General features: G+C 48.4%; 2 protein-coding genes and 1 long non-coding RNA gene across 6 annotated transcripts in view; 2 read left to right on the top strand and 1 right to left on the bottom strand.

The window, feature by feature from the left end:
• The window catches only part of MAP4K5 (mitogen-activated protein kinase kinase kinase kinase 5), a 68,971-nt gene extending 66,369 nt beyond the window's left edge, over positions 1–2,602 (bottom strand). For 2 of the 3 annotated variants that reach the window (XM_062635605.1, XM_062635608.1), the window contains exons 1-2: positions 2,392–2,602; positions 1,856–2,068 (exon numbers count right to left, since the gene is read on the bottom strand). In XM_062635605.1, the coding sequence (XP_062491589.1) occupies positions 1,856–1,963 (108 nt within the window). In that variant the 5' untranslated portion in view covers positions 1,964–2,068; positions 2,392–2,602. Of the gene's footprint in view, positions 1–1,855; positions 2,371–2,391 lie in introns of those variants that run through there. The other variant, XM_062635607.1, reaches the window with a different exon arrangement.
• An 8,281-nt stretch (positions 2,603–10,883) lies between these two features.
• The window catches only part of ATL1 (atlastin GTPase 1), a 32,095-nt gene continuing 17,386 nt past the window's right edge, over positions 10,884–25,592 (top strand). For both annotated transcript variants that reach the window (XM_062635580.1, XM_062635579.1), the window contains exons 1-4: positions 10,884–11,039; positions 22,664–22,911; positions 23,254–23,388; positions 24,860–24,964. In XM_062635580.1, coding sequence (XP_062491564.1) covers positions 11,006–11,039; positions 22,664–22,911; positions 23,254–23,388; positions 24,860–24,964 — 522 coding nt within the window. In that variant the 5' untranslated portion in view covers positions 10,884–11,005. The remainder of the gene's footprint in view (positions 11,040–22,663; positions 22,912–23,253; positions 23,389–24,859; positions 24,965–25,592) is intronic.
• On the top strand, positions 12,796–14,196 carry LOC134172478 (uncharacterized). The gene is made up of 2 exons (XR_009967940.1): positions 12,796–12,972; positions 13,057–14,196. It is a non-coding gene; the product is annotated as an uncharacterized LOC134172478 (long non-coding RNA).

Here is a 25,592-nt window from a genome sequence, read left to right as displayed (position 1 = left end):
ACAGAAGCCTTCATCAAGCACAAGATTTGCTATCTGTGCTAAGAAACTTACCATGGACTAAGAAAAATAAAAGTAAAATGTTTATATGTTAAGTCCTTTCAAGAAAAAGAGTTTACCTTAGTTACTTTTAAAATTAACATAACATCAATGACTTTTAAAAATGAGTTTGCTTTGCACATTTGTCATAACAGCCAGTGCCATCTGATTCAGTATTCCCTTGATACAGTTCCTCCCTCTTGCAGGCCTTTATGAAAACAAAGAGGAAACCAGTGACCTAGAAACAAATGTAGGCTCTCAAACTACTTCAAACTCATTAACTTTAGACTTATAACTACGTCTAAAAAGCCTGCCAAAGACTTTGATTTCAATTTGAACCTGAGAAGGTTCAGGTTTATTCCTATCTGAAACAGTGTCAGGAATAGAAGGCACATTTTTCATAACCCAAAGAAGAGAGGCGGGGGAAGAGGGCTCTGTTTTTTTTTTTAAGGGGATATGTTTACATGGCACAGAGCAGAGCCATGCATTGAAAGCAGCTCCGGAACCGGAAGCTGTATGACATGTCAGCACAGCTCTCCTCTAATTACTAGGGTAATGAGAAACAGAATATTTCTTTTTCCACAAAGAGCAAAGAGATTACGCAAAAATACTTCTCTGCAACACAACCAGTTATTTCTTGTCGTACTGCCCTGTGCTATGCAGGCGTACTCAAAGTAGCTCTAGGTACACCGAGCTGCTGATTTATGAAACCTTAAATGTCCTTTTAAAGAATTTAGTGCTAGATTTAGTGCAAAGAAGTTGACTGGTCTGTGTGGAGCAGTCGAGGGGAAAAAAAAAAAGAAAAGAGAAAGAAAATGAAAAAAGGTAAATATGCACCATGAACACTTAAAAAATAACTCCCTGAGGCTGCAAGTAACCATTTCAAAGGGATGGTGGGGACAAGATCCATCTATAAAACTTCAATTTGAACATTAGCAAAGCACCCTCCCCCCACACGAGCAATTACCACTGACTTTCATGTGGCAGCGCAACACACCTTTTCTTGTGCAGTTGGTTGTGCCAGTTCTATTTTAAACACACTGAAGATCACTACAAATTAAAACAGCACACCCACTCTGCCCATGCAGTTGAAAACACAGATCACCAAACACAGGCCGAAAACTTTTAAGACTTTATCAGCAACCCAACCCTGAAAGCTGCTGAGCATCCCTGACATTCAGGGAAGGGGCTTGGATCCCCCAGAGAAGTACAGAGAGGAGTGCACCACACAATAACAGAAATATAAAATTGTTTAGGTTGGAAGACCTTTCAGGTCATTAACCCAATTATTGCCAAGTCTACACCATGTTTCCAATGGCTGTGGTTCTGACAGCATGAGCACCAGTACACATCATTCAAGAGCATCCACTGGATGTGCAGTGCAAACTCTACCTACAGCTGTAACTCCCTTCTAGCTTCTGAGGAGCCTTAATCTGCTTCTGCCTTTTGTGTGCTATTATTAACCTCAGGGATAAACTTACACCCTGTTAATCAGGTGCTTTAACTGATGCATAGGGGAAACAGGTACAGCAAGTAGATATCCTCTACCTTCTTTAGCAGTAACGTGGCAAGTATCACCCACAACACACACGAATTCGAACCTCTACAAAATCAGCGAGGGGATCGGCAAAACGGACCCTCCACCAACGCTGCAAGTCAATCCTCACAAACAAAAGTGTTAAGCAGGGAGGGAAACCTCACACTGCCAGAGGTGCCCCGAGTTTTCCACTCTGTCCCAACCGGTCTCTTGATGCCCTGAGACCGGGCCCGCCGTGAGGAGCCCCCCGACCAGCGCCCGACGCAGCCCTTGGCCACTCACCTTGTACACATCGCCGTAGGTGCCGCTGCCCACTCGCTGGATCAGCTCGTAGTCCTGCTGCGGGTTCCGCCTCAGGATATCCCCGCTCGGCCGCGCCGCCGGTTCCATCTCTGGCCCCGCGCAGCCCCCGGCCGGGGAAAGGGCGCAGCGGCCGCTTCCCTCCTCGCCCCGCCAACTGGGGACGCTCCTAGCGCGGCAGCCGGCCCATGGCTCCTGCGGCGGAAAACGTCTGCTGAAGGGGGCTCCCGGGGCGGGCTCTGGGCCGCGGCTGCCGAGACAAAGGCAGGCAGCGGGCGGTTGCCACGGCCGTTGGCGGCCCGACGGCGGGGGCAGCGCCCTCCAAAGCCCGCGGCAGCTCCCGGGGCTCCTCTCGGCAACGGGGAAGCTCCGAACCTTTCGGGGAGCAACCGGCCCCAGCGGAAGGAGGTCCGGTCCCGTCCTGCCGGCGACTGAGAAGGCGCCACGGCCCGTCCGCCGCCGGCCGGGCAGCCACCCGCCTGCATCCAGGCCCGCAGCAAGGCCGGGCCGGCTCCTACCTGCGCGCCCACAGCCCTTTGTCCCACCGGAGACGGAGCGCCGCAGCCTCCTCCTCTCCGCGCGGCGCCGCGCTCCTCCCCAGCCACGGCCCCGCTGCCCGATGTGGCCCCGGCCCCTACGCACGCACGCACCGCCCGGCCGAGCCGAGCCGGGACGGGTCAGGATGGAACGGGACGGCAGCGACCTCCGCGACGGCGCAGCGCCACGACGCGGCCGACGGCCCCACTGCGGCCCGGCCCACCCTTCTCCTCCCCTCCTACCGGCCTTCCTCCCCCGCCCCTCAGTCGGCGGCGGCCCGAGCTAGGTCTGCAGGCGGCTCTGCGTCCGCTGAGCTCCGCCGGGCCGCGATGCCGGGTGTGGGGCGCGGGGCTCCCCGCAGCGCGGAGCGTGCGGAGAGGATGTCTCTCTGCACGGTGGAGACAGAGCCAGGGGTGCAGAGGGGTCCGGTGCGGCTGAAGGCGCCACTGCTTGCCCTGAGGATGCAGTGTGACCCTGCGGCTGCTGTGTCACAGGGCTCATGGAATCACAGAATGGTTTATGTTGGAAGGGACCATAAAAACCATCCAGTTCCAAACCCCTTGCCACGGGCAGGGACACCTTCCACTAGACCAGGTTGCTCCAAGCCCTGTCCAACCTGGCCTTGAACACTGCCAGGGATGTGGCAGCAGCAGCTTCTCTGGGCAACCTGTGCCAGTGCCTCAGCAACCTCACAGGGAAGAACTTCTTCCTAATAGCTAAGGTGCAAGGAGGAGCAAGAGGAGGAAGATGTACTGACCTGGGGGGAACAGGGATGCGAACTGAGTAGGACTCTCTGGGCAGTGAGTCTTCTCCTTTGCAATCTGGATTGCAACCTTGCAGCTGCATCATGTAATCCTTTTCATGGGCTAATCAAGCACTGTGGTATTTAGCTTTGTGGGCAGCTAATGCAATGATAGTCACACGCAAATTAACTTGGACTTGTCAAGACTTGTTTTCTTGGGCTTTTAAAGTCAAAAAAGCTGCTGTGAAACTGTAAGATGGAAAGTATTCTGTATCTGCCTTTCCTTCTTTGGAGAACTCACCTATGGGCTGTCAAATGAGTGCTGAACAATTTAAGAAACCCAGAGGTGGAGATACGGAGTATTGGAATGCTAGCAGTAGTATTCCCTGCACATAAAATCATTAAGGCCTAAAAGGAGGTGTCATTTTCAAGGCGCAAAAAAAAAACCAAACAACCAACACATACTCAAAGCAGGAAATATGTTTGCAAAAGTTAGGTAGAAAAAAATTAAATGGATGCCAGATGTATGAGTCTGGTGTTCAGGACACTGGATTGGTTATTTAAGAATAGATTCTGCCTCTTTGCCAGTCAGACAGCCCAAAGAGGTCCAATATAGTCTATGGACAAAGTATCTGGGTACTGATTCTTACTTTAAATTAGAGTCTTCGTTTTAAGCTTACTCCAGCATATTTAGAAATCCCACATGCAAATACCTGAAACAGCAGTGCTGATTGTGTAAGCTTTTCCTTCAAAACTCAAGGCTCTGTAGTATAAGTCATTAGGATCAGTTTGTCGCTTCAGGTTATACTCAAAAACAATGTGTGCAGACTCTCGGGAATTGCATAGTTTGATATTATTGGGTCTTTATTTATGGACTCATTTGAAACTGTGTGTCAGAAGCACACTGCAAAATGTAAACTGGCCTGCTTCCAGGGAGACAGGGGAGCACAGAACTGCTAACTCAGAGATTCACACTGATTTTCCCCTTGTACTCTGAAAGCCTTCTACATCCTGTATGTTCTTTCCAATGTAAATAGGTAAGTTTTCCTTGAACACCCAGCAAATAAAGAAGAAACTATTTACCCTTTAGGGAGCTGTATTTCCTCAAGCAATTTTTAACAAAACAATTACCTCTCCCCCCATAAATTAGCTTCCTGCACTCCTGATAGCGAGCTGTTTGTATCCTTTTGGTTTTCTCTTCATTGGCTGAAAGTTTGAACGCCTCCTTTCCCTCTATTGATTCGCTGCTCTTGACAGGCCATCAGATGACAGCACAGGAAAGAGTCAATTTAATTTTCCAGTAGCAGATGTTGCATTAAGACTTGGTCTCCCAGAACATCTTACACATCCAAGGGCTGTCCAACAACTGCAATTTAATGCAAAGGCTTCCATATTGATCACTGGTTTGGCCTTGCTGGGTTAAGTTTCACTTCTCACCCGGAGCTGTAGTTCCCTGTCCTGCATTGCCAGTGGTAAAGAGTGAGCTCTCAGAGCCTACCTTGTGATCTTAGCTTTAGTTCACCTTCCTCAGCGGGGTCTCAGTCCCTGCTGGAAGCACTACTGGAAAGTCTACATAAATAATAGCAGCACCAGAACTGTGTTCCTAGTGCCAGTTCATGGTTAGAAAGATTGAGGTAAATGATTTGTACAAAGTGTATGGTGCAAGACATGGCCAAGCACTGCACACTGCCAGGTGTGTACTCTTGAACACATACCAATCCTCACTCTGTATCTTCCAGCCTAGACCACATTGCTTTTCTGGTCAAGCATGTTAAGGAATGTGCTTTTATGCAGCATCTTTCGTCTGAACGGGTTCCAGCCTTAAAAGGAACGTTAAGTGGTTTTACATAAGGCATTACGTAGGATTAGAGAATGTGATCTGTTTGCATTGTAGTCTTAAGACAAAGAACAGCCAAGGTTATTTTAATGAGACATTGAGATTTGTCTTGTAACGGTGGATGCAAAACTGTAGCAATTTCTAATTTAGCAATATAATAAAGGTGGGTTTAAAAGTAGCGGAATGTGCCGTATGTGTGAATGCATGTTCATTGTCAAGTAAGAACCTCTGAGCTGTGAGCCAACAGCATGGAGAAAAAAATACTTCAGCCCTAGTTTTTATCAGACTGCTAAAATGTCTTTAATTTCACATACTCTAACAATCTCACACGGAAGGTACTCAAAAATACTTTGTGGGATTGGTTCATGTTTGTGGTGTGTTCAAATAATAAAATAGATCAGCTGCACTGCAATGCTGAGGCTGAAGACTTGGGAATCAACTCAAGGGCCTGCAGCTTTTCCCACTTACCGATTCCTGCAGTATACTGCATTTTACATTGAACTTGAGGAGACAAAGTATGCTCTCAAGAAATGCTGCAGCATCTTCCCTATGATTTGAGATGTAGCTTTTTTTCCTAAGTTTGTGGTTTGGGTTTTTCAGGCTGTTTTTTCTCCCCAGTGAAAACACACTCTGTTGCTACACCCTGTCTCTCCATGGCCACGAGCGAAGAGCCTGCAGGGGAGCTATTTCCAGGCTCTCTGTGGGCAGCTCTCTGCCACTGAGTCCAATTCTGCCTGTGACAGGCAGGATGCTGAACCTACTAAAGCTTCTTGGGGTCACCTCGGCAGCTTTTAGTGCTCTTAATGCTGCTTTACCTGCCTGGTGAGCTCTGCTTCTGGGACCCAGAATAAGAGGGGTAAGGCAAGTTTCACGGGGTCCCAAATGGTGTCTCACTGCTTGAACAGCCCTTTGGGGCAGATGGAGTGGCAGTTGTTGTGGACACATGATAGCAAATACAGAAGATGCCTGGAAGAAACTAAAGATCTTCGGTAAAGGAGCTCTGAAAGCATACTATTTCTGTCACAAGAGCAGAAAGACAAAGAGGTCTTGGCAAGACAGATACAATGAATACAGCTGAGGGAGCATCTCTGGGCAAAAGAAGGAGGAGATAGTGTCCAGGGCTGTTAGATGTTTCTTAATGTTCAGTGTGAGAATTCACTTGCTCAAGAAAGCATCATGTCCCATAAACTGAGGATCTCCCCAGGGGTTGTTGCTGAGATGCTCTGGGAAGACAGAAAAGACACTAAGGGAGAGCAAAGACTTTTCAGGCTCTCAGGAGACTTGTATTCCTTGCAGGCCAGGACAATTAAATAAGACATAGCTCAGACCCTCACACCAGCCTTAACCAAGGCCGTTGTGCAAGGGTTTGTTTTTCACGGAAGGAACAGGAGTGCTAGTGGCTATACATTAATTTTGTGTCTCCCTGTTTACATAAATGTATCTCAGGAGACTTTTGCAGCTGATTGTGCTGTTTGCGTTCAAAGGAAGGAAACCAGCTGCATGCCCTTCCTTTCCGTTTGCATGCGCAGGAGGGCAGAGGTGAAGCAGGCAGCTCTGCTGACAGCAACTGCTCAGCCCAAAGATGCAAGAAAATGTGACCATTCAATTAAAAACAGCATTAACAAGGGGACTTGAGAGCACAGCCTGGGAACCTGGCTGCTCCCCCGTTTCCAGGTGCACAAACCTGGCTGGAACATATTGTGGGTATCTTGCTGAATCATGCAGGCAGGTGGATTCAGTTGTTTCTGCCAAGATGCAAGAGGAACTTGAACCCTTTCCCTGGACGAGGTGTTTCTTCAGGGGGAAATCCTAGAAACAAACTTGGCACGTACAGATTTTGGCTTGGACTTACTAAAGCCACGTTGCAAAAAATGAGACTGGCAAGGTTATTTTGAATATTGCGTCCATCTGCCTGTCAGTGCAGGACAGAAAGAACAAATTAAAAACAATATTGGAAATAGATGGGAAGTTGAGCTTAGAAGAGATTTTACTGACCTCTATAGAGAGGTAAGAGAAAGGAAGAGAAATCTCGGAAGGTTGTAGTTGGTTGTGTAATGCCGGTATACCTGTGTCTGTGACAGAAAAGAATAACCTGGTGCTGCGAGGCAGTGAGGCTCCAGATACAGCATCAAAACATGCACAGATGGGTCTGCCATATTATCTGAATGCACACCTGAGACTGGGATATTTTATTCAAATCCAGCAAAACCTTGCAAGAGCCCTGAGGATGCTGCTTGGGCTGAGGAACCTACTGGAAACTGGTGTGATAGTCTAACTCAGATGATGGTGTTAAAGTTTTAGTCTGGTGGCTCTTTATCTACATGGCTTCTTGTATTCTTAAGTAGTTCCTTCAGTTTGCAGAGCATCTTCCGGAAGGAAGGACCTTTGCACAGACTGAATAAACATGTAATTTAATTAATCACTAAATTCTGCCTCCTCTATGAGTGAAATAGGATGGCTCTGTTACAGCAATAGTGTGCAATCATGTTTACAAGACAAACAAAGATAATTCCTTTGGCTGCAAACCCCATGTAAATATAGGCAATCATAACACTATTCGAAGTGAGAAGTAGGAACAGCCGGAATAGAAGGATTTCCTCAGCAACAAAGATCAGCTTTACTTAAAAATATTTCAGTAAGAAAAAAAACAGAAAGATGCTAGGACAGCTTCAGCTTTCAAGAGGAGTGGGGAAAAAGCTGATTCTATTTTATCACTTTTTGGTATTTGCTAGGAATTGTGGCCTCTTCACCCATGAATAGGGATAGAAAAATTAAAACAATGACAAATCACCACCATAGAGTGCAACTGCTTGGGAGAAGTCCATGTATATGGATCTATAATCCTTTTACTTTCCCATGCAATTAAGCATAAGCAGTGAAAGAGTGAAGACTGAGAAGGCAGAAGTGATAATAATAACTTCAGGGAAGAAGCAAACATATTCAAGAACCTTGTATAATCACCATAAGAACAGCTGTCACTTGGGGTAAGACTTGTCTGTGTCATGGCAAGGAAAACTTGTGCAGACAGCATGGTTTCCCTCAACAGCAAGTCCTGGCAAGTACTTGGTGGCACCTGAGAAAGAGCAGAGATTCTGTAGCGTCTCTTTCCCACCTCTTACATAAATATTGCACAAGGCAGCTGGTTTCTGTTTGTGAAGGGCTGGGGATATCAAAAGCAACTGTGAATGCTGCCTGGGTAAGTGGGCCAGTCAAATCAAGGTAAATTATGAAGCTGCCCTGCACGCTATCTGAGCAATACACAGAATGGATTTAAACCCAGGTTCTCTCCTAATTCTGGGGCCTTTTCAGCACTGTATCTCCTGGCACATCAGCCTGGATGATCCCCTGCCTTCAGTCTATCTCTGTGGAGTATTATTTTTCCTCAAGAATCCTTCCATTGCATGCCTGTTCACCATGTCTGCTGTGAAATTAGCTCTTTGTGATCTGACAACTTGGGTACCAAGAATGTAAAGATACTTCCTAGGAAGTGCTGTTTGCAACTGGAAAAATAAAAGAAGGCTCTATTGGTGGATTGAAGGGATGGATGGTGGGTGCAAATGAACAAATGCTGAGTCACTCCCCAGAAACAAAATCATCTGCAAAACCCCCTGACTAGGGATCAGAGGAAATAATGCAGGAAAAGGCCTCAGGAATTCATGCAGTCAATCCCCCCAGCACAGCACAGGATCAAACCTCTCCGCTCTGCTTTCATTTTGATGCCATGTGCCATAACGGAAAGAGAAAGGGAAAAAATGCCAGTAAATGGGGAGTACAAGGTTGACCTAAGCAGCAATTCTCAAAGGAAATGAGGAATACAGAACCTAAGCCCATCTCAGTTTAATTAGACTTTCAAATGAACAGATCTTCTTTTCCACCTTCTTTCTTTTACCCGTCTCCGTTTCCCAGCTTCTTTTCTTTTAATCTCCTCTTTCAACCTATTTGAACCCCTCCAACAGTATCCAGCATAAGAAATTCCCCCTCTCACAAAACCAGTTACTTCTCTGCCACATTGAAGAAGCAGCAGGCACATGCAATTGCAGGGATTATTTATAAAAATCATAAGGGAGCTTCTGCAGAGGCCACGAGCGGCTGAGCTCCTCGCGGTCGCAGTGCCCAGCAGCTGCGGGTAGGAGGATTCAGCTGCCTGCCACGTGGGCCAGCACTTCAGCAAGCTGAAATTATATGTTTTGCCATGATGCTGTAAACACAGCAAGGAAGCCAACGGGAGGCAGTCGCCGAGTATTGGAAAAGGCGCTTACAAATTAAGTACCAGCACATCAGTGGGAGCGCAACAACACATGGCTGTAGCACGGATGAGCTGCCTGGAAGAGAAAATTGGTTCACTTGTGAACATTCTTCCCACTTTCAGAAATGAAGAGTGGATCCTGCTTGTTCCTGTGCATCCAGCAATGCTGGATGGCCACAGCTTTCACTGACCGCTGGAGGTTAGCAGTGCAGAAATGAGCAGCACTCTCCCAGAATCTCTTCTTGCAGTCTTGGGCTCAGTTCCCTCTCATCCTTCCAGATTTTGGTCCACAGAATCCTCTGGTGACTGTCACATTTCCAGTTTAATCCATTGTTCTTTGAGCACTGTGCTGTGCTTCTTCCAAAGAGCAGCACAGGACTGTGGCTTCAGAGACAGGTCAACTCCAGCAGCTTGTTGGCATCGTGTGGGCAAACATGAGCTGAGGACAAGTGTGTTTACCTGTGTGCTGGTCTGCACAGTGTGGGTGGGAGTGGGTGAGCTCTCTGTGCCTGGCATTGCAGAAGGCTTCAACACTTTTCCTGGGTTTGCACAATGAACACAGGCCTGGGAGGCTGCAGCTGGCAAGAAAGCACAAGAAGACAAGTTAAAATAAATAAGAACATGCTCCTTGCATTCCTCCAGGTGGGAAGTTTTGGCTGAGGGCACAAGGGGCACGTTGAGTCAGCCAGCATGTGGAGCTAGCATCACTGCTCCCCTGCCCAAGTTTTGCACCTGGGCGTTCCTGTTGCCTTGGGCTGAGTCATGGTCTTACATGGCAGAGTGCATAATCAATCCCAAATATGAGGGAACAAGCGCTTGTTGTTAAAGAGGAAAATCTGGAGGGAAGGTGCATGTTATCAATCACACTGCAGCTAGATCTTCCCCAGGGGTGCCCAAGCCTGGGTCCTCAAGCTGCATCTTTTGTGCAGCATCCGCACATGCACAGCACGTATCTCCTACTGCCTGCGGATGCTGCCGGCACAGGCAAGAACTGGGGGAGCTGGAGCTGATTTACCCCCATGCCAGGGCAGGATCCCTCTTGGCCCATGTATCCCTGTGTGCTTGCTGCACACTGTAGGTACGGTTCACGACATGTTTCAGCTCTGTGTGTGCATGAGCTGCTGTGCATAGCTTTCCTTCGGGTTGTGTGTCCCACCTGGGTGCTGCGTGTGAGTGATCCTACCTGGGTGGGTACTTGTGCAAGTGTCACCCTGGAGGGTATGAATGTGTGTCAGCTCCATCTCAGTCCATCACACACAAGGCAGCCCAACTGGGGAGCTATGTGCCCAGTGTCCCCCCATGGGTGGGTGCCCATGGGGGTGGCCCAGATGGGGCTGCCTCCGGTGGGGGGGATGCCCATGAACGTGCTAAGTGTCCCCAGGTGTGGATGCCCCCCATGTGGGTATCCCTTTCCCCAAGCCCAGTGCTCTGGTAAGAGTGACCCGGGTGCAGGCACATCCCGGCTGTGCTGGGTCCCCAGCCGTGCCCCCATGGGTGCGAGGGTGTCGCAGGGTGTGGCCGCCCCTGGAGGTGGGTGTCCCTGGTCTCCATGCCTGATGCACGAGTGGGTGCCCGAGGGCGGGTGCGGCTTGGGCGGATGCCCCAGGGGCCGCCGTGCCGTGCCGTGCCGTGCCACGCCGTAGCGGCGGGCGGGGATGCTGCTGCCGGCTCCCCCGCCCGCCCCGCGCCACCGCGGCAGACGCAGCACGGCTCGGAGCGTGCACGGAGCCTCCCGCAGCCGCCGCGGCCCGGGCAGCCCCGCGCCCCGCCATGGCCCGGAACCGCCGGGAGAGGAGCAGCTGGGGTAGGCGGCGGGGGGGCGGCGGCGGGGCGGCTCCCGCGGAGGGGCAGAGAGCCCGGGCGGGGCGGGCAGCGCCCCGGGGCCGCGAACAATGCCGGGCCTGCGGCGGCCCGGGGCCCTCTCTGCGCTGGGGCGGAGGGCGAGTCCAGCCCCGCCTGGGCCTGGGCCGCCGGGGCGGGGCGGTGGTGCCGCCGGCGGGCGGTGGTGGGGGGCTCGGCCGTCCCTGGAGGAGCTGGGCGGCCTGCGGGGGTGGGGGGCCGCCCTGTCCCCGCTCCTCCCGTGGGGACACACGGGCATCTTCTCTCCCTTTTTCCCCTCCTTCCGGGGTCTGGAGCCGGTGGCGTGGGTGTCCGCCTGCCCCTGCCCTGCTGCCTGCGGTTGCTGCCTGCTCGCAGCGTGGCCGGGGAGGGGGGGTTTGGGTTGGGGTGCCAGTCGCTGGGGGGCCTCGCTGGTTTGCTGGGCGGGCCGAGGTGCCCCTGGTTTGCCACCGCCCTCAGCCCCACACGGGGCGGGCATCGCCGGCAGCCGCCTCTGCGGCGAGCCCTACGGCTGCCCGCGCCCTCCGTAGGCCTGCCCTGACGGCCCTGTCCACACAGCACCTGCCCGCAGTCCCCGGGGGTGGGGTGTCACCTCAGCCACCACCCGCTCCAGACGGGGAACAGGAGTCCTGCTCAACCCACTTATTTCAGACGGGGACGCCGGCCTTCTCCGACAGGTCGCTCCTGCACAGGGGTGCTTCGCATTTCTGGAAGCTGCAGGGCTGTCTCGGTGTGTCAGACCCTCCAGACGGGACATTTCAAATTCATCCCTTTAGAAACCCCACCTGAGCCTGGGGGAGCTGGCAACAGCATCGTCAGGGAGGAGGAGGGTTTTCCTGCAAGGTTTCCCTTCTCCTCCTGCCTGCGGTGGGCCTGGATCCACCAGCAGCTACTGCTGCTCCATTGATCCAAAGCTGGTCCCACAGGTGGGCTGCACTGAGCAAGCAACGGGGCTCCTGCTGGCTTTCGTCTTGCATCTGGTGCTTAGTGGGGTACTGCTTTACCAGCTTCCACTGGCGTCCTGTCTTGTAGAAAATCACGTTTTATACAGCCATTTGCGGTTCTTTGAGGCTTTGAGTGTAATTTGTCATTTCCTCTGAGTTGTATTCCCTTTGAACTCATCAGTGCGCATGGTATCTTGCCTCCTCAGGTAGAGCAGGTGAGCTGAGCTGTGATGTTTAGATACACAAATTACATTATAATTTGTATAGATGAGAGTAGTATTTCCCATGGTAATGATTAACAGTTCAGGGACATGTTTGCAGAAGCGTTGGGATAACAGAGTGTGTGATTTGAGTAAACAGAGCGCGTGGTGGTCTTATTGCAAGACAGAAGGGAGAAAATGAGCGGCACTCATTTTATTGGTGCTATTTTTAACTGTGCCTCTTGATGAAGGTCGTTAGACCCTTGGGTAAACTGAAGGGAAAACTTCCCAGTGAATATGGTGATGTTCTCAGCTTTGTCTCACAGAGCGTGTGACAGACGTGTCAGTCCTGTCTCTGTGTGTGTTGAATATCGCATACATGTACACATGCTGGTGCTTTCCCATCAGAGTTTGATAGCAGAAGAAAATGCAAATGGTGCTGAAACAGATCTAAATGGAGAAAACATCGTCTTGGAAATTGTAGCCTTGGTCCAGCAAGGCAATTGGTTATATCCCTCAGTCTGAACATGGCTGCTAAGCCATACTTGAGTGAAATCTGATGTGTCACTGATTAGATTCTCTATGAATTTTGCAAGAATCTGGAACCATCCATGGATCCAAGTGGATCTCTGTGGGATTAGCTGCCTTGTGCTGCAACCCATCCGCAGGTCAAAATCATACTCTGTCTTCTGCAGAGGTTTACCAACTCCTAGAATGATTTTCTGCCACTTTGCCAGGCTGGGTGACACTGCAGGTAATACATTAGGGAGCAAAATGCCTGTATTTTTACTAGGAAAAAAAAAGCCCCCTTTAATAAAAGTGTACATTTGTATAATAGAATCTCATTGCCCTGAAAGATGTGTTTATATCCAGTGACTGCAGCATTGTCTGGTGACATCAGTCTGTGGGGTGACTGTTCTACTGCTACGTTTTTCAGCCTTGCTGGTGAAGGAGGAGTCCGAGGCTGTTACTCAAACTAAAGCAGAAAGTCCTTGCTGTGTTCTGAAAATGGGCTTATAGGTCATTAAAAATACACGCTATTTTGAAATGGATCAAACTTTGTCCTAGTTACTCTCTGGTTAGTCAGGCCTGAAAATGAGCAGCTGCTTAGTGCAACCCTCCTCCTTTGTTTCATAAATATAATTTGCCTTTTCAAAGATCACAGAGCAAATTAGGGTGACTGTATGGCACCCAGAAGAAATTGCCCCCGGTCAGCTCTCAAAGCTGGGTTATTGTCACATATGTACATCCCCGGGAGCTTGTGTAGGGGTGCGTAATGCATCAAGCATAGGGTTTAGCCTTGGGCAGAAAGTCAGCAGAAGGCTGTGCATCATTTAAGGCTCTCTCACTGAGTGTGCTAAGTGGTGCATAAACCTCACAAATGCTGCTAGTTGCTGGATGAATGGCTGAGGGAGCTGCAGGTGAAAAAAAATCACATATAGTTTCTCACCAAGAGTAGGGGTCCCTGCTTTTCCTAAAATAAGGATTGTTGGTCTCAATCCTGATCAGCACAGTGAAGTCCAGCCAGCTCAATGCAGGCTTGGAGTACACTGATTGTTTTTCTGAAATTCCTTGTGCTTGACAGTTGCAGATACTCAGCAGCCTGCTCCCTCTGATCCAGTAAAGCCATTGGAGATCTCTGCTCCCAGTCCCTCGTTTCAACAGCAGAGACTGAAACAAACTGTGTGAAATCCATCATGTTTCCCATCAGGGCCAATGTTATAATCGGAATGACCCACTCATCAGGAATTCAGTTTTAAAACCGGAAAAGGGATTAGAGAGGTTATATATACTTCTTGGTCAGGATTTTCAAACTGGACATGAGATTCATGAGAGCTCCAGAAGGGGCCTGATTGCCAGGAAGGGCTGAGCAACTGTTTAATGGAGAAAGGACTCCTCTCCATCACAGGCCAGGCTGAGATCATCGCTGCCACACTTTTAGACTACACAGCAGTGGGTTAAACTGGCAAGAAAAGGATGATTTTGGTAGTTTATTTTTTTTCTTTTAACTGATAGTGCTAACATATTTTCTGCCTTTTATTTGGTTTCTGACCTTTTATGGTAGATTTTTAACAGTGGATGTGCTTTAGGTGACCCTACTTGAGCAGGGAGGTTGGACTAGATGACTTCTAGTGGTCCCTTCTAACCTCAACCATTCTGTGATTCAGTGATTTTCACATTCCACTTACTGGCATTTCTTTGTGACTCTAAATGCTGGGAATGTCCTGAAAAGTGAAAGCTGAGACGTTTCAGTCGGACAGGCCTTTACACAAAAAGCCACCGGATACGAGAAGATTCACAACCAAATTACCAGCTTGTAAATAGGAAAAGAAGATGAAGTGTTAGGACTTGAAAGAAGAAACAAGACAACATTAAAAGCTAAGCTTGGTTGCTGTACCTTTGGTTTTGAGGCAGCAGCATTGTACAGAGGATTTGAATAGCATGGTCTGATCCACTGCAAGATAAGCAGGAGCAAGTCCAGCCTGCCTTTCCCCTTTTGGGGGAAGAACTGAGATGCCCCAAACCTGCCTCGCAGCAATGACATGGTGCCTTCATCACGTTTCATGTTGCATCCATGCTGTGAGAGCCTTCAGTGTTGCCTGAATAATGGAATGCTGCCTGCCTAAATAATGGAAGGGAGAAGCAGTGTATGGGTGTTGGTTGTATCTTGCTGCATTCTCTCTGATAAGCCCATAAGTGAGAAACAGCACACATTAATATTGTTTAGGACCTAGGTGATGCTCATAGGCAGCGGGCCTTACATGAACTTCCCTGCATCACTGACTGGAACCTTCTCCAGCAGGGAAGCGAGTCTGGTGCAGGTATCACCATGCTCTGGGAGGCACAAGATGTCCACTGGGTAACCTCTGAAAGTCACTTCAGTCCAGAGAGACCCCAGCTCCTCTGTTCCTGGCAGAAATGCTCACGTTTGCTGTAAGTTGAAGGACGGTTAAGTGTTAACAGTAATAAAGTAACTGAACACAAATCTCCCAAATGGGGTAGAGGCTCCAGAGAAGGTGCTGAACTCTGCCAAGCCAGTCAAATGTATTTAAAGCTCTCTGCATACATGAACATTTTCTCCAGAGTATATTTGCCTTTCGTGATAGATCTTAAGATTTTGTGGCACATTTACCAAATATTTTTTTTTTAGGCAATTGTAACAACAAAAGTCTGAAAATAATTTAATGCCAGAATTGACTAAATCAGGTACTGGTGGTGGAAGGAGACTGGTTGCTGACAAACAGAGCAAATGAAGGACCATGCAGAAAATGCATGCTAGGAGTGAAGCCAGAGTTTTGGAGACCTATTCTTATAGAATTGCAGAATCCTAGAATGGTTTGGGTTGGAAGACACATTAAACTCATCCAGTTCCAGCCTCCTTGCCATGGTCAGGGACACCTTATGCTAGACCAGGTTGCTCCAAGCCCTGACCAACCTGGCCTCGAACACTACCAGGGATGGGGCAGCCACAGCTTCTCTGGGCAACTTGTGCCAGTACCTCACCACCCTCACAGTGGAAAACTTCTTCCTAATATCTAATCTCTCCTCTGTCAGTTTAAAGCCCCTCCCCCTTCTATCCGTACATGCCCTTCTCAAAAGTCCCTCTCCAGCGTTTTTGTCATTCCCTTTAGGTACTGGAAGCTGCTCTAAAGGTCTCCCCAGAAGCCCAGCTCTCTCAGCCTGTCTCCAAAGCAGATGTGCTCCAGCCCTCTGAGCATCTTTGTGGCCTCCTCTGCACTCGCTCTAACAGGTCCATGTATGTCTTACGTTGGGGGCCCTCTTGCAAGATTACTTTCAGACATCCTATCACACCTGATTCTGGCTAGGCTTAAATGTGGGTAAGTGAGCAGGACCAGGATTTGTACCTGATAAATAGATAGTGGCCTCTTGATAGCACTCTGTTACAACAGTCTTTTGATGAACACAGGTGGGAAGAAGGTTCCCTCTGAGAATTGCCCACCTTGCGTTTGAATCAGCCAGTCTTTGACACAAACTGGCACGGACATAGCATAACTAATGTGACCTTAAACTTCCTGAAAAACTTCCTAGGAAAACCTCTGTCTGACCTGCTTTCTTCCAAAGGTAGTTGTGTGCCTGTGTCTCTGAAGCATATTAATAATCAGCTCAGCCTAGGAATTTCACAGCAGTAGGCATTGCTGTTGTTTCAGAGCCAGCTAAGGCACTGCAGCATCGTGTCAGTGGTGGTTGGTAGGTGTCATCGTTAAAAAGTTTCACATTGGACTTTGGCATCTGAGATGTGTCTGTTGTAACAGACAGGTTTGGTAGCTGGTAATCATCCAAGCTCTTGTTTTTGTCAGCACTTTTATGCAGGAAGCTCCCAAACCACTCTTGTTATCAGCATAATCATTCACCTCCTTGTTCTGTCTGTCAAAGGGAAGAGGGGCTGATTTGCCACGCTCAGGCTGAAGCTGCTGCGCTGCCAGTTGGATGACTCAGGGCTGGCGGGAAGGAGTGCACTCTGCATCTTACCACTGCTCCAAAATAAGCAAAGGATCAGTACCAAGCCTGGCAGCACTAGCCACCCTGCTTGGCTCCCTGCAGGCATCCTGGGGTACAGAGAGGTAGCGTGCTTGCCAGGAGTGCATGGAAGTGCAGATTGCATTGGGCAGAGGTGTTAACACTGCTGTGCAGTGGGGGTATAAGAGTTCACCCTGACATTGGAGAGGATAGTTTGGGATCTCAAAGACCCAAAATACCCATCTGGGGTTTGGAGACCCCAAATGACTACCAACTGTGGCCTTTTACCTGCCAGTCTTGACTGTTGAAGGACAGGGCTGACTTTTTAAGTGACAGTTTTCTTCACCTGTTTCTAAGCAATGCTCTGCAGCTCCCTGGGTGGAGGCCTTCATCGCAGGCTGTGTCATTTTCCCATCATTTCCACAAGTATCAAGAGCCTGCCTTGCACTGTAGTTCATGGCAGAGCTGTGACTGCATCTGTTCATCCTCTCTGGGGAGGTGCAAGTGGTTTCCCCCTTGGGCACGAGAAAGTCTGGATCTGCCTTCCCTCCCATTCCCTGCTGTATTTCCCAGATCACAAGCCCCAAGCATAAGGAGACAGAGTAGGAAGGCTGGGGCCTGAGAGAGGTACTTGCATGTGTGCTGCTTCAAGGGTGCTCTGTGGCTCTGGTTTGTGGATGCCACCGGCTGGCACCTGGTGTTTCCCCTCCTGAGGTCCGAGGTCCTCTGACTCCATGGGGGTGTCACAAATCCCAGCAGAGGTGTGAGCAGGGTACAGGAGAGTTGTGTGCCTGTGTGGTCAGCTGTGTCCTGGATGCAGGAGATGTAGGTAGGATATAGAAGGGAGTGGAAAATGTGTGAGTGTTGTTAAACCCAGGTCAGGAGGCTGTTGGCTAGGAAAACTAAGAGAGCGTGGTGCAGAGCAGAGATGGGTGTAAGGGCTTTACCCAGCCGGGCTTCCCTGCTTTGTCCTCTCGAAGACACTGTCTCCCAGGAGCACCTCAGTCTAGACACCTTCTGGTAGCCCCCCACTGAGGGAATCTGCTAACTCACAGCTGTCCAGGCCAGGCTTGCAAGGGCAGTCTCAGTGCTTTGGGATGCAGCTGGGAGCTACTGTGCATCCTTTGTTGGGGGATTGATACAGGTTGTTGCTCTACAACATCCCCTCTTCCCTGGCTGTCCAATACATATGCTTTGCTTCAGTGCTTTGTTTTTCATTTTTCCCTCATTAGCTGGATAAGATGCAGAGCTCTGTGCTAGCCTGTCTCAGAGAGGAGAGGATGTCTGGTGCATGCTCAAAGTGATGCTGCCTTTCCCGGCCTCCTGAGCTTTGCTGATGATCGTTGGCTTGTTGTCGTGTGGCAGAGGTAGAGCAGCATGAATAGAGGGAGCAGAACTCATGTCACAACAGCAGCCGTGTTGACTGTGATAAGTGCAGGGGAGACTGCAGCTTGGAGAGAGATGTCTTTCTTTGCCAGTGCTGTTTGGGAGAGCAGATAAGCTTCTTGGAAGCTGAAGCTCTCTGGAGAATGTGAGTAGGGATCAAGCCTGACTGTATGGTCTGTTCAGTGCTTGGCACATGGTATCATCAGTGGCACTGTGATACGTTTGTAATGTAAACAGCTGGGGTGAACACAGCTTCAGAAAAGATCCACACAGCTATCACTGCTGATCGAATTAATCCCCAGAGGACTGCTGATAAGCAACCTAACCCACTCGATGCAGGGATGCTCTGTTCCAGGGAAATAACAAGCTGAAGCTTCTCATCAAACCTCTGTTTTGTCTCTTTGGTGGTTTCTGTTTTTCCACACAGTGAAGTAACTTGGTTCAAATACCCTCAGGATAGCAGCACTACATGACATCTGTGTGTTTTAGTGGGGGCACTGGAACCCAGGCTGCAGGCTCTGCTTTTCATGGGCAGTGCTAGGGTAGGTAAGGCTCCTGGCTCCTCCTCTCTCTTGAGAGCACAAGAGCCAGGCTGGCAAACTGGCTTTCTCAGTGTCTGGTTAGGCAGCTTGTATTTGCACAGATGATGGGTCATGTCTGCATTTCATTCTCTGGAACAAAATGTACTTACTGTGCAAACTCATTTAAGGAAAAAGCTCACTTATTAGTTGATCTCTGGAAATAAGTCAGCATTTCTGTGACTTGTTCTTCCATAGCTAAGGAAGAACAGGCTTACGCAAGCACTCACCAAAGGTACATTGCATAATTAGTGACATGTAATTTGCCTAATTTATTCTTCCGTAGGAGCTTAAATACATTAGACATTGGCTGTACACAGACACAGCATGAAATATTCTGGTTTAATTTCTTTAGTTTTAACCAGAGCAGTTGAAAAATGCTTTATTTTTTTCCTTGATCTCTAATAAAGTCAGCATTATGTCCTGTATTATGGGCTGTCTGCACAAATTGGGCTATTTCCTTGCTGCTCTCCGACAGCCCAGTAGGTATAAATGCAAATTCTGACCTTCTTCACCTTTCCACTTTGAATCACCATATGGAAAAGAGATGTGGAGTCCACCCCGCTTTAGAGTCATGGAAATGAGCTGTTATGAAATGGGGAAAAGGAACTGTATCCTGGCAATTTCAGAATGAGCAGCTTGAGAATTGACGTAATTGCAGGGCGCCGAGAAAGAGCCGACAGAAAGGAGGAGTGAAGTTAGAAAATGAGTGAAAACAAGAGTGTGTTTAGGAAAGCTGAGGTCTCCTTCCTTCCCTTTTTGGCCAGATGATGTTTTGCCATTGCCAGGTACAACTTCCTTCAAAGCAGATAACTAACTTATGCCGGAAAGGCCAATGAAAATAATTGATTTCCAGAAATGTGCAGCCATTTTATAAAATAATCTCTGTCTCTCCAGCATGGCAGATAATCTAATAAGAAGAACGTGGACATTTCATCACATGGAAATAAATATGAAAGACAGAGTTTTGTCTGCAGATGGCATACATGAAAGAAGCAGAGCTAACAGGGCTGAAATTAGTTCAGAGATCTGCTTAATGTAATCAGAGACCTCCTGATGTCTCCGATGAGCTGAGAAATCAACATATCCTGCTCATAATACTTTTGTGTTTTGCTGCTGTGCTGTGCAAGCAGCTTGGTTTTCCTAGTGGTCAGGTGATGGAAGCAAGGAAATCCCCTAGGAGACTGGGGCCACTTTGGACTGTTACCTGTGTGTGGAGACATTCTCCCAGAACTGTCAATACCTGCTAAAAAAATACAGGTTTTCATGTTTTGAAGGGACAACACAACCTCTTCTACTCTGCATTGGTTGTTGCTCTTTCTGGCAGCTGAACTGGAGGGAGAACAAGTCCCGAGAGATCCTGTCCAGGCACCAGAAGGGGTGATCTGGCACCAGCAGTCCCTCTGGTAGAACGATGGGAGGGACTTTTCGCAGTCCTGTGTCATGGTTCTTGGAATGTTGACCAGGACTGTCAGTCCATTCAGCTGTGTGAGCTGGGGGCATCCGTGCTGCCTTGCCTTGTGCTTGAAGCCTGCAGTCAGCAGGGTAGTTGCCCATCTTGGTACCCGACTGGGTGCTTGGCTTCCTTTACTGCTAGCATGGGCTGAATGAAATGCTGGTCCTTCTCTCCCTCTGTCTGTGTGCCTGGAGATGGGATTTGTCTGGTCTGGGAAGGTGGGTCAGCTAATTTACCTGTACCCCTGATGGCTTGGCTAGAGTCAGAAATGCTTAGATTTAATATGATTTACAAACGTTTTCCTGCCTCTGCCATGAATCACATCCCGTACAAGGCTCTCTCCACTGTTCTTTTCTGTGCAGCTGTAAAAAGAAAAAAAATTTTGCTGAGCAGGGTGTTGGGAAAACCACAGGAGAGGAGGTATTTCCTATTGTAGACTTTATATGGCACTTGCAGCATGGCAATGCTTAAAAAGAGCATGTGAGTCTATGGCCCTTTGGCCCCTGTCCATACACATGTGTTGGAAAGATCAAAATGCTGGAAATTATGTTTGGTGTGTGCAGCAAGAGGACTGACTGCTCTCAGAGGCCTTCATTTTTCAAGTCATTTGGCAAGGTGTGTCTGGATTTTGGGTCCATGTATTTGAAATGGAAAGGTTTGTTTTGTTTTGTTTTTTTTCCTGGAGGCCCCTAAGCATTAGTATGAGGCAGGGGCTGGTGTTTGAAGGGAGATGGTGCTGCTGGTCCTGGGCTGCTACACTCTGGTGGAGAGTCCAGCTTTTCAGAGTGTTTGGGGCTTTTGTTTTGCTAAAAAACCTCCAAGCATTGGGAAGAAAAGATCTTTGTATTTAAACTCTGAGCAAAGAAAGCTTGTAGTATACGTCCGAGGGCCATAAGAAATCCCCTAGCAACCAGGCTTAATGATCCTGATATTCATTGTGGGACCATAGGAAATCAGAAACTCGTACAAAAGCACTGCTGTTATTGAAAATATGAAGTTACTGCTGGAGGCTTCTTTATAAAGAGGCCCAGAATGGGCAAACCCTATTCCTCTTGGTATTTATAGCTTGTCTTTTATCGTGTGCACACATAGTCCTTGTGCTTTGAAATAGCTGGGACTGCCTGAAAACTGGGTCCCTGAGGTCAGGGGCTGAAACAGAGCTTCAGGAGGTTTAACTTGAGGCTACCATGTTTGGAAAGTTGCAGCCTGAGCCAACAAACCAGGAAGTTTTTGTAGAGATGTTGGGGAACTTTCCATCACACGCTCCCTTTCCTGCTGGTTAGATGTCATGTGGCTGTAGGTGAACTGACTGGTATGATTAATCACCTTCACCAATCTCTTTCCTGTGTTGGGAAGTTTGGAGACAACAAAAGGAAAATTACTGGGACTGGTGTGCTCTTTGCAAAGCCGAAGGCTGCAGTGTCTGTGGACAGCAGGTCTTAAAATGCATCCATCTCCTGTATTGTGTCAGGTATGTAAAGCAGCCCAAACAGACCACGAGGCCATTAAAAGCTGTCATCATCTCAGCTGTGTTGGCCTGGAGAATCAGGCAGGTGATACACATGTGTCTAGCATGCTGTCATTGCCATGCGTGGGTACAGTGACCAAACACTGAGTCCTTTGCCTCCAAATGTTCCTGCTGTAGCCTCGTGCTTGTCACTTCTGCCCAGTCCTGGCACGGAAATGAGACCCTCTTGTAAGGCCATATGAACACTACACAGCCTGGGCAGCAGTCATCTCTATGCCAGGGAGCAGCTCTGCAGGGAACCTTGCCATTTCAAAGTGGGAAAGTGAGCAGTGGTCATACTTTGCTTGAGAGTGAAGAAGTGGCTTTTATCAGGATGGGCATGTGTCTTAATGGGGTATGTGGTACCTGCTGGGGCTGTCTCAGAAGAAGCAGATTATACTTTAAGCATTAGTTCAGAATGCAGATCAAGAAGGATTCTGCTGTTGCTACAGAAACAGGAATTGCAAAGGATGCATAAAGGCAGTGTCCTTTGATAGAGACATGAGGTACTTGGACACCTTGAATGTTTGAATGCCGAGACATTTTTGAGACAGCCTTCAGGAAAGACCTGGTGGGGAGTATCTAGAGGACAGCAGTCAGATGCTTAGATAATGTGGTTGCAAGGATGACTGGGGGACTTGGACTTCTCTTTTCTAGCATAGAAAAAGCTAATGGTGGTGTTATGGCAGTATTTGTATGTGTAAGAAGTTGTAACAGGCAAGAAAAGAGTGATCTGTTCTCCATGTCAACTCTTGTAGGACAAAAAGTAATGGACGTGTTTTGTCAAGGGAACAATGGATGTGTTCCAGCAGGGAACTCTCTGCCTGTAGGCAGCCTGTGGACAGGTTGCTCCAAAGTAGCATGGAGCCTCCATTGAGATGTCTGAGGACAGGTTCAACAGACATCTGCTCAGAATGGTGCTGTTTTGAGATGGGTATTTGGTCTAGTTGGCCTGTTACCACCCCATCCAGCCCTGCTATCTGTGATTCTGCACTTTGCAGAAGGAACCTAACGGCTCTTGTTTTACTTGTTTATGCAGGTAGTTTTGCAGAGAAGACTTATGAATGGAGCTCAGAGGAGGAGGAGTCCGTGAGGAAGGCAGGACCAGTGCAAGTCCTTATTGTCAAAGATGACCATTCCTTTGAACTGGATGAAGCTGCACTGAACCGCATCCTCCTCTCAGAGGCTGTCAGAGATAAAGAGGTTGTGGCTGTGTCTGTTGCTGGAGCTTTTAGAAAAGGAAAATCATTCCTAATGGACTTCATGCTGCGGTACATGTACAATAAGGTATGGCCCCAGCTGAGGTGCCTTTTCCCAGGGGTATGGTGCAGCTGCTCCCATATACCACCCAGGGATGAGCTGGACAGGACACCAGCTTGGTGCTCTAGAAATGCTCAAGCTTCTTGTTAGTGTGGTTTTCACAAAATAAAGAGCAGCCACAGCCATGTGCATTGGTGGTTCCCCAGTAGAATCTTGGCTTTGGAGCTGAGATACAGTTGCTGCCCTGTAGGAAACCTCCCTTATAGAGGGTGCGCTGCTCCAGCACTGAGGTGAAGGCAGCACAGAATTAAAAGCATAAAACCAAAGTGTAATGAGAACTCCAGCAACTTCTTTTGTTCCTACCTGCAGGAAGCAGTGGACTGGGTTGGAGATTACAACGAGCCTCTGACTGGTTTCTCCTGGAGGGGAGGGTCTGAGCGGGAGACAACCGGCATTCAGATATGGAGTGAAGTTTTCCTGGTGGACAAACCTGATGGTAAAAAGGTGTGTGTTTCTCTGTTGCATTGCTGTCTGTTGCTGGACAGCTTGTTTTTCCATTCGAGCTTTGATAAGACTCTTCTGCCTTGTCTTAGGTGGCTCAAATGCCTGTGTAATTTTAGAGAAGGTCTTCAATACCATATCCCTAACTTAGCATAAATGGGATTCCCGATTTCAGCTGGGATAGAGTTAATTTTCTTCCTAGTAGCTGGTATAGTGCTGTATTTTGGATTTTGTATGAGAATAATGTTGATAACACACTGATGTTTTAGCTGTTGCTAAGTAGTGTTTATACAAGTGAAGGACTTTGCAGCTTCTCATGCCCTGCCAGCGGAAGGATGGAGTGGCACAGGAAGTTGGGAGGAGACACAGCCAGGACAGCTGATCCTTGCTGACCAAAGGGGTATTCCATACCATAGATGTCATGCTCAGTATATAAACTGGGGGGAGTTGGCCAGGGGTGGAAATTGGTGCTTGGGAACAGGCTGGACATCGGTCCGTGGGTGGTGAGCAATTGTACTGTGCATCACTTGTTTTTTTCTTGAGTTTTATTTATATTTCTGTTATCCTCTTTTTTATTACAATTACTATTATTAGTAGTATTAGTATAATATTTTACTTTATTTTAATTATTAAACTATTCTTGTCTCAACTTGTGGGTTTTACCTTTTCCTGATTCTCCTTATCCCACTGGGGAGAGGTAGGGCGAGTGAGTAAGTGGCTGTCTGGTACTTAGTTGCCAGTTGGGGTTAAACCATAACAGTGTGTTCAATGCAATGAGTTGATACGATGTCTAGGTGTCCCTGATACGCTCTCTAGGTGTCCTTCTAACTTTGGGTATCCCAGAGTTTATTTTTCTTCTATTCCCAAAGATCTTGAATCTGAGGTCCTTGCAAACTACATCCCCTCCCTAGAGCAGTAGCTGCTATAAAATGGCATGTCTTCATTCAGGATGGTCAAACACAATGCAGACTGGATTTTGGGACATCCTATAAATTTGATTTATAGCAGGAATATTTGTATTCATCTACTCTTTAACAAAGAGCCCGACACCAAAGTGACGCAGAATTATTCACGGTGTGATTTCTAATACTGGTTGAATGTGTTTTGGGTCAAGGAGGTGTGATGCGCTACTGAGTTTGCCTTCTGTGACACGAAGCTAATGCAGACTCCGGAAAAGACCTAGCCACACTGGCAGCAAGTATTTGAGGAGCAAAGCAGTTCCCTCCTCTGCCTTGCATAGCATTCATTTCACTGCCTGCTGGAGTCATCGCACTGTCTGGAGTGTCTGGGGCTGTTCTTTTTATTTACCCTCCACCAATTTTAAGTCTGAGGCAGAAACAGTGAGATTCCCAGTACAAAAATGCAGCTGACATTCACACCCCTGACCACATCCCTTTGGCATTTGAGTGATTTTGCTTGGATGCAGATGCTGAATGGGTGCATCCAAGCTGACATGGAGCTTTTTGTCTCTCAGGTTGCAGTGTTGCTGATGGATACACAGGGAACCTTTGACAGCCAGTCCACCCTGCGGGATTCGGCCACTGTGTTTGCCCTAAGCACAATGATCAGCTCAATACAGGTAAGAATCACAGCAATCACTTCCTAAAGGGAAGTGGCAGAAACCCAGTAGCTTAGCACCTGCCTAACACAGCAGCTAGGCAGGGCCTTTGGTGAGCAAGCTAAAGGCCAGTGTGTTGGCTGCACTGAGTACAAGGTTCATGTATGACTTCATCATCACAGGGAACAGTCTCATCTCCTCATCTTGCCTCAAGAGCAGGGCCAGCAGCAGTTCCACCCTTTGCTTCCAGCTACCAAAAAGGAAGGGACCTTGGTCTGTGGAACTGGGGAAGCTTTTGTCTTGGTGCTGCTGGCACTGAGGAACCTCTGGGCTGGAGGGGCTCACACACCAGTAACCACATAGCCTGTTAGGGCTTCCCTTCCTACCATCTGGCCTTTGTGTTTAGAGGGCAGTGTGAATGTGGAAAGTGTGTCTTCGTATAGAACTCAGCACATAATAAAAATGGAGAAGGAACATTATTTGGACCTGACAGGATTCCAGGCTGGTGCTCCCATGCTGGAGAGTTTTGCTGCACAGGGAACAGCAATGCCTGTCTGTCCGACTGTGTGAGTCTGTCCAGCAGTATGACTGTGCTCAGGGCCTTGTACCAGCACCACAGGCAGCTATGACTTTGTCTGTGTCCCCATGG

The sequence above is a fragment of the Pezoporus occidentalis genome, unplaced genomic scaffold (genome assembly GCF_034315485.1).
Source record: "Pezoporus occidentalis ecotype Australia unplaced genomic scaffold, CSIRO_AGI_Poc_V1 ctg46, whole genome shotgun sequence".
NCBI lineage: Eukaryota > Metazoa > Chordata > Aves > Psittaciformes > Psittacidae > Pezoporus > Pezoporus occidentalis.
This window is presented reverse-complemented; position numbering and strand designations above follow the sequence as displayed.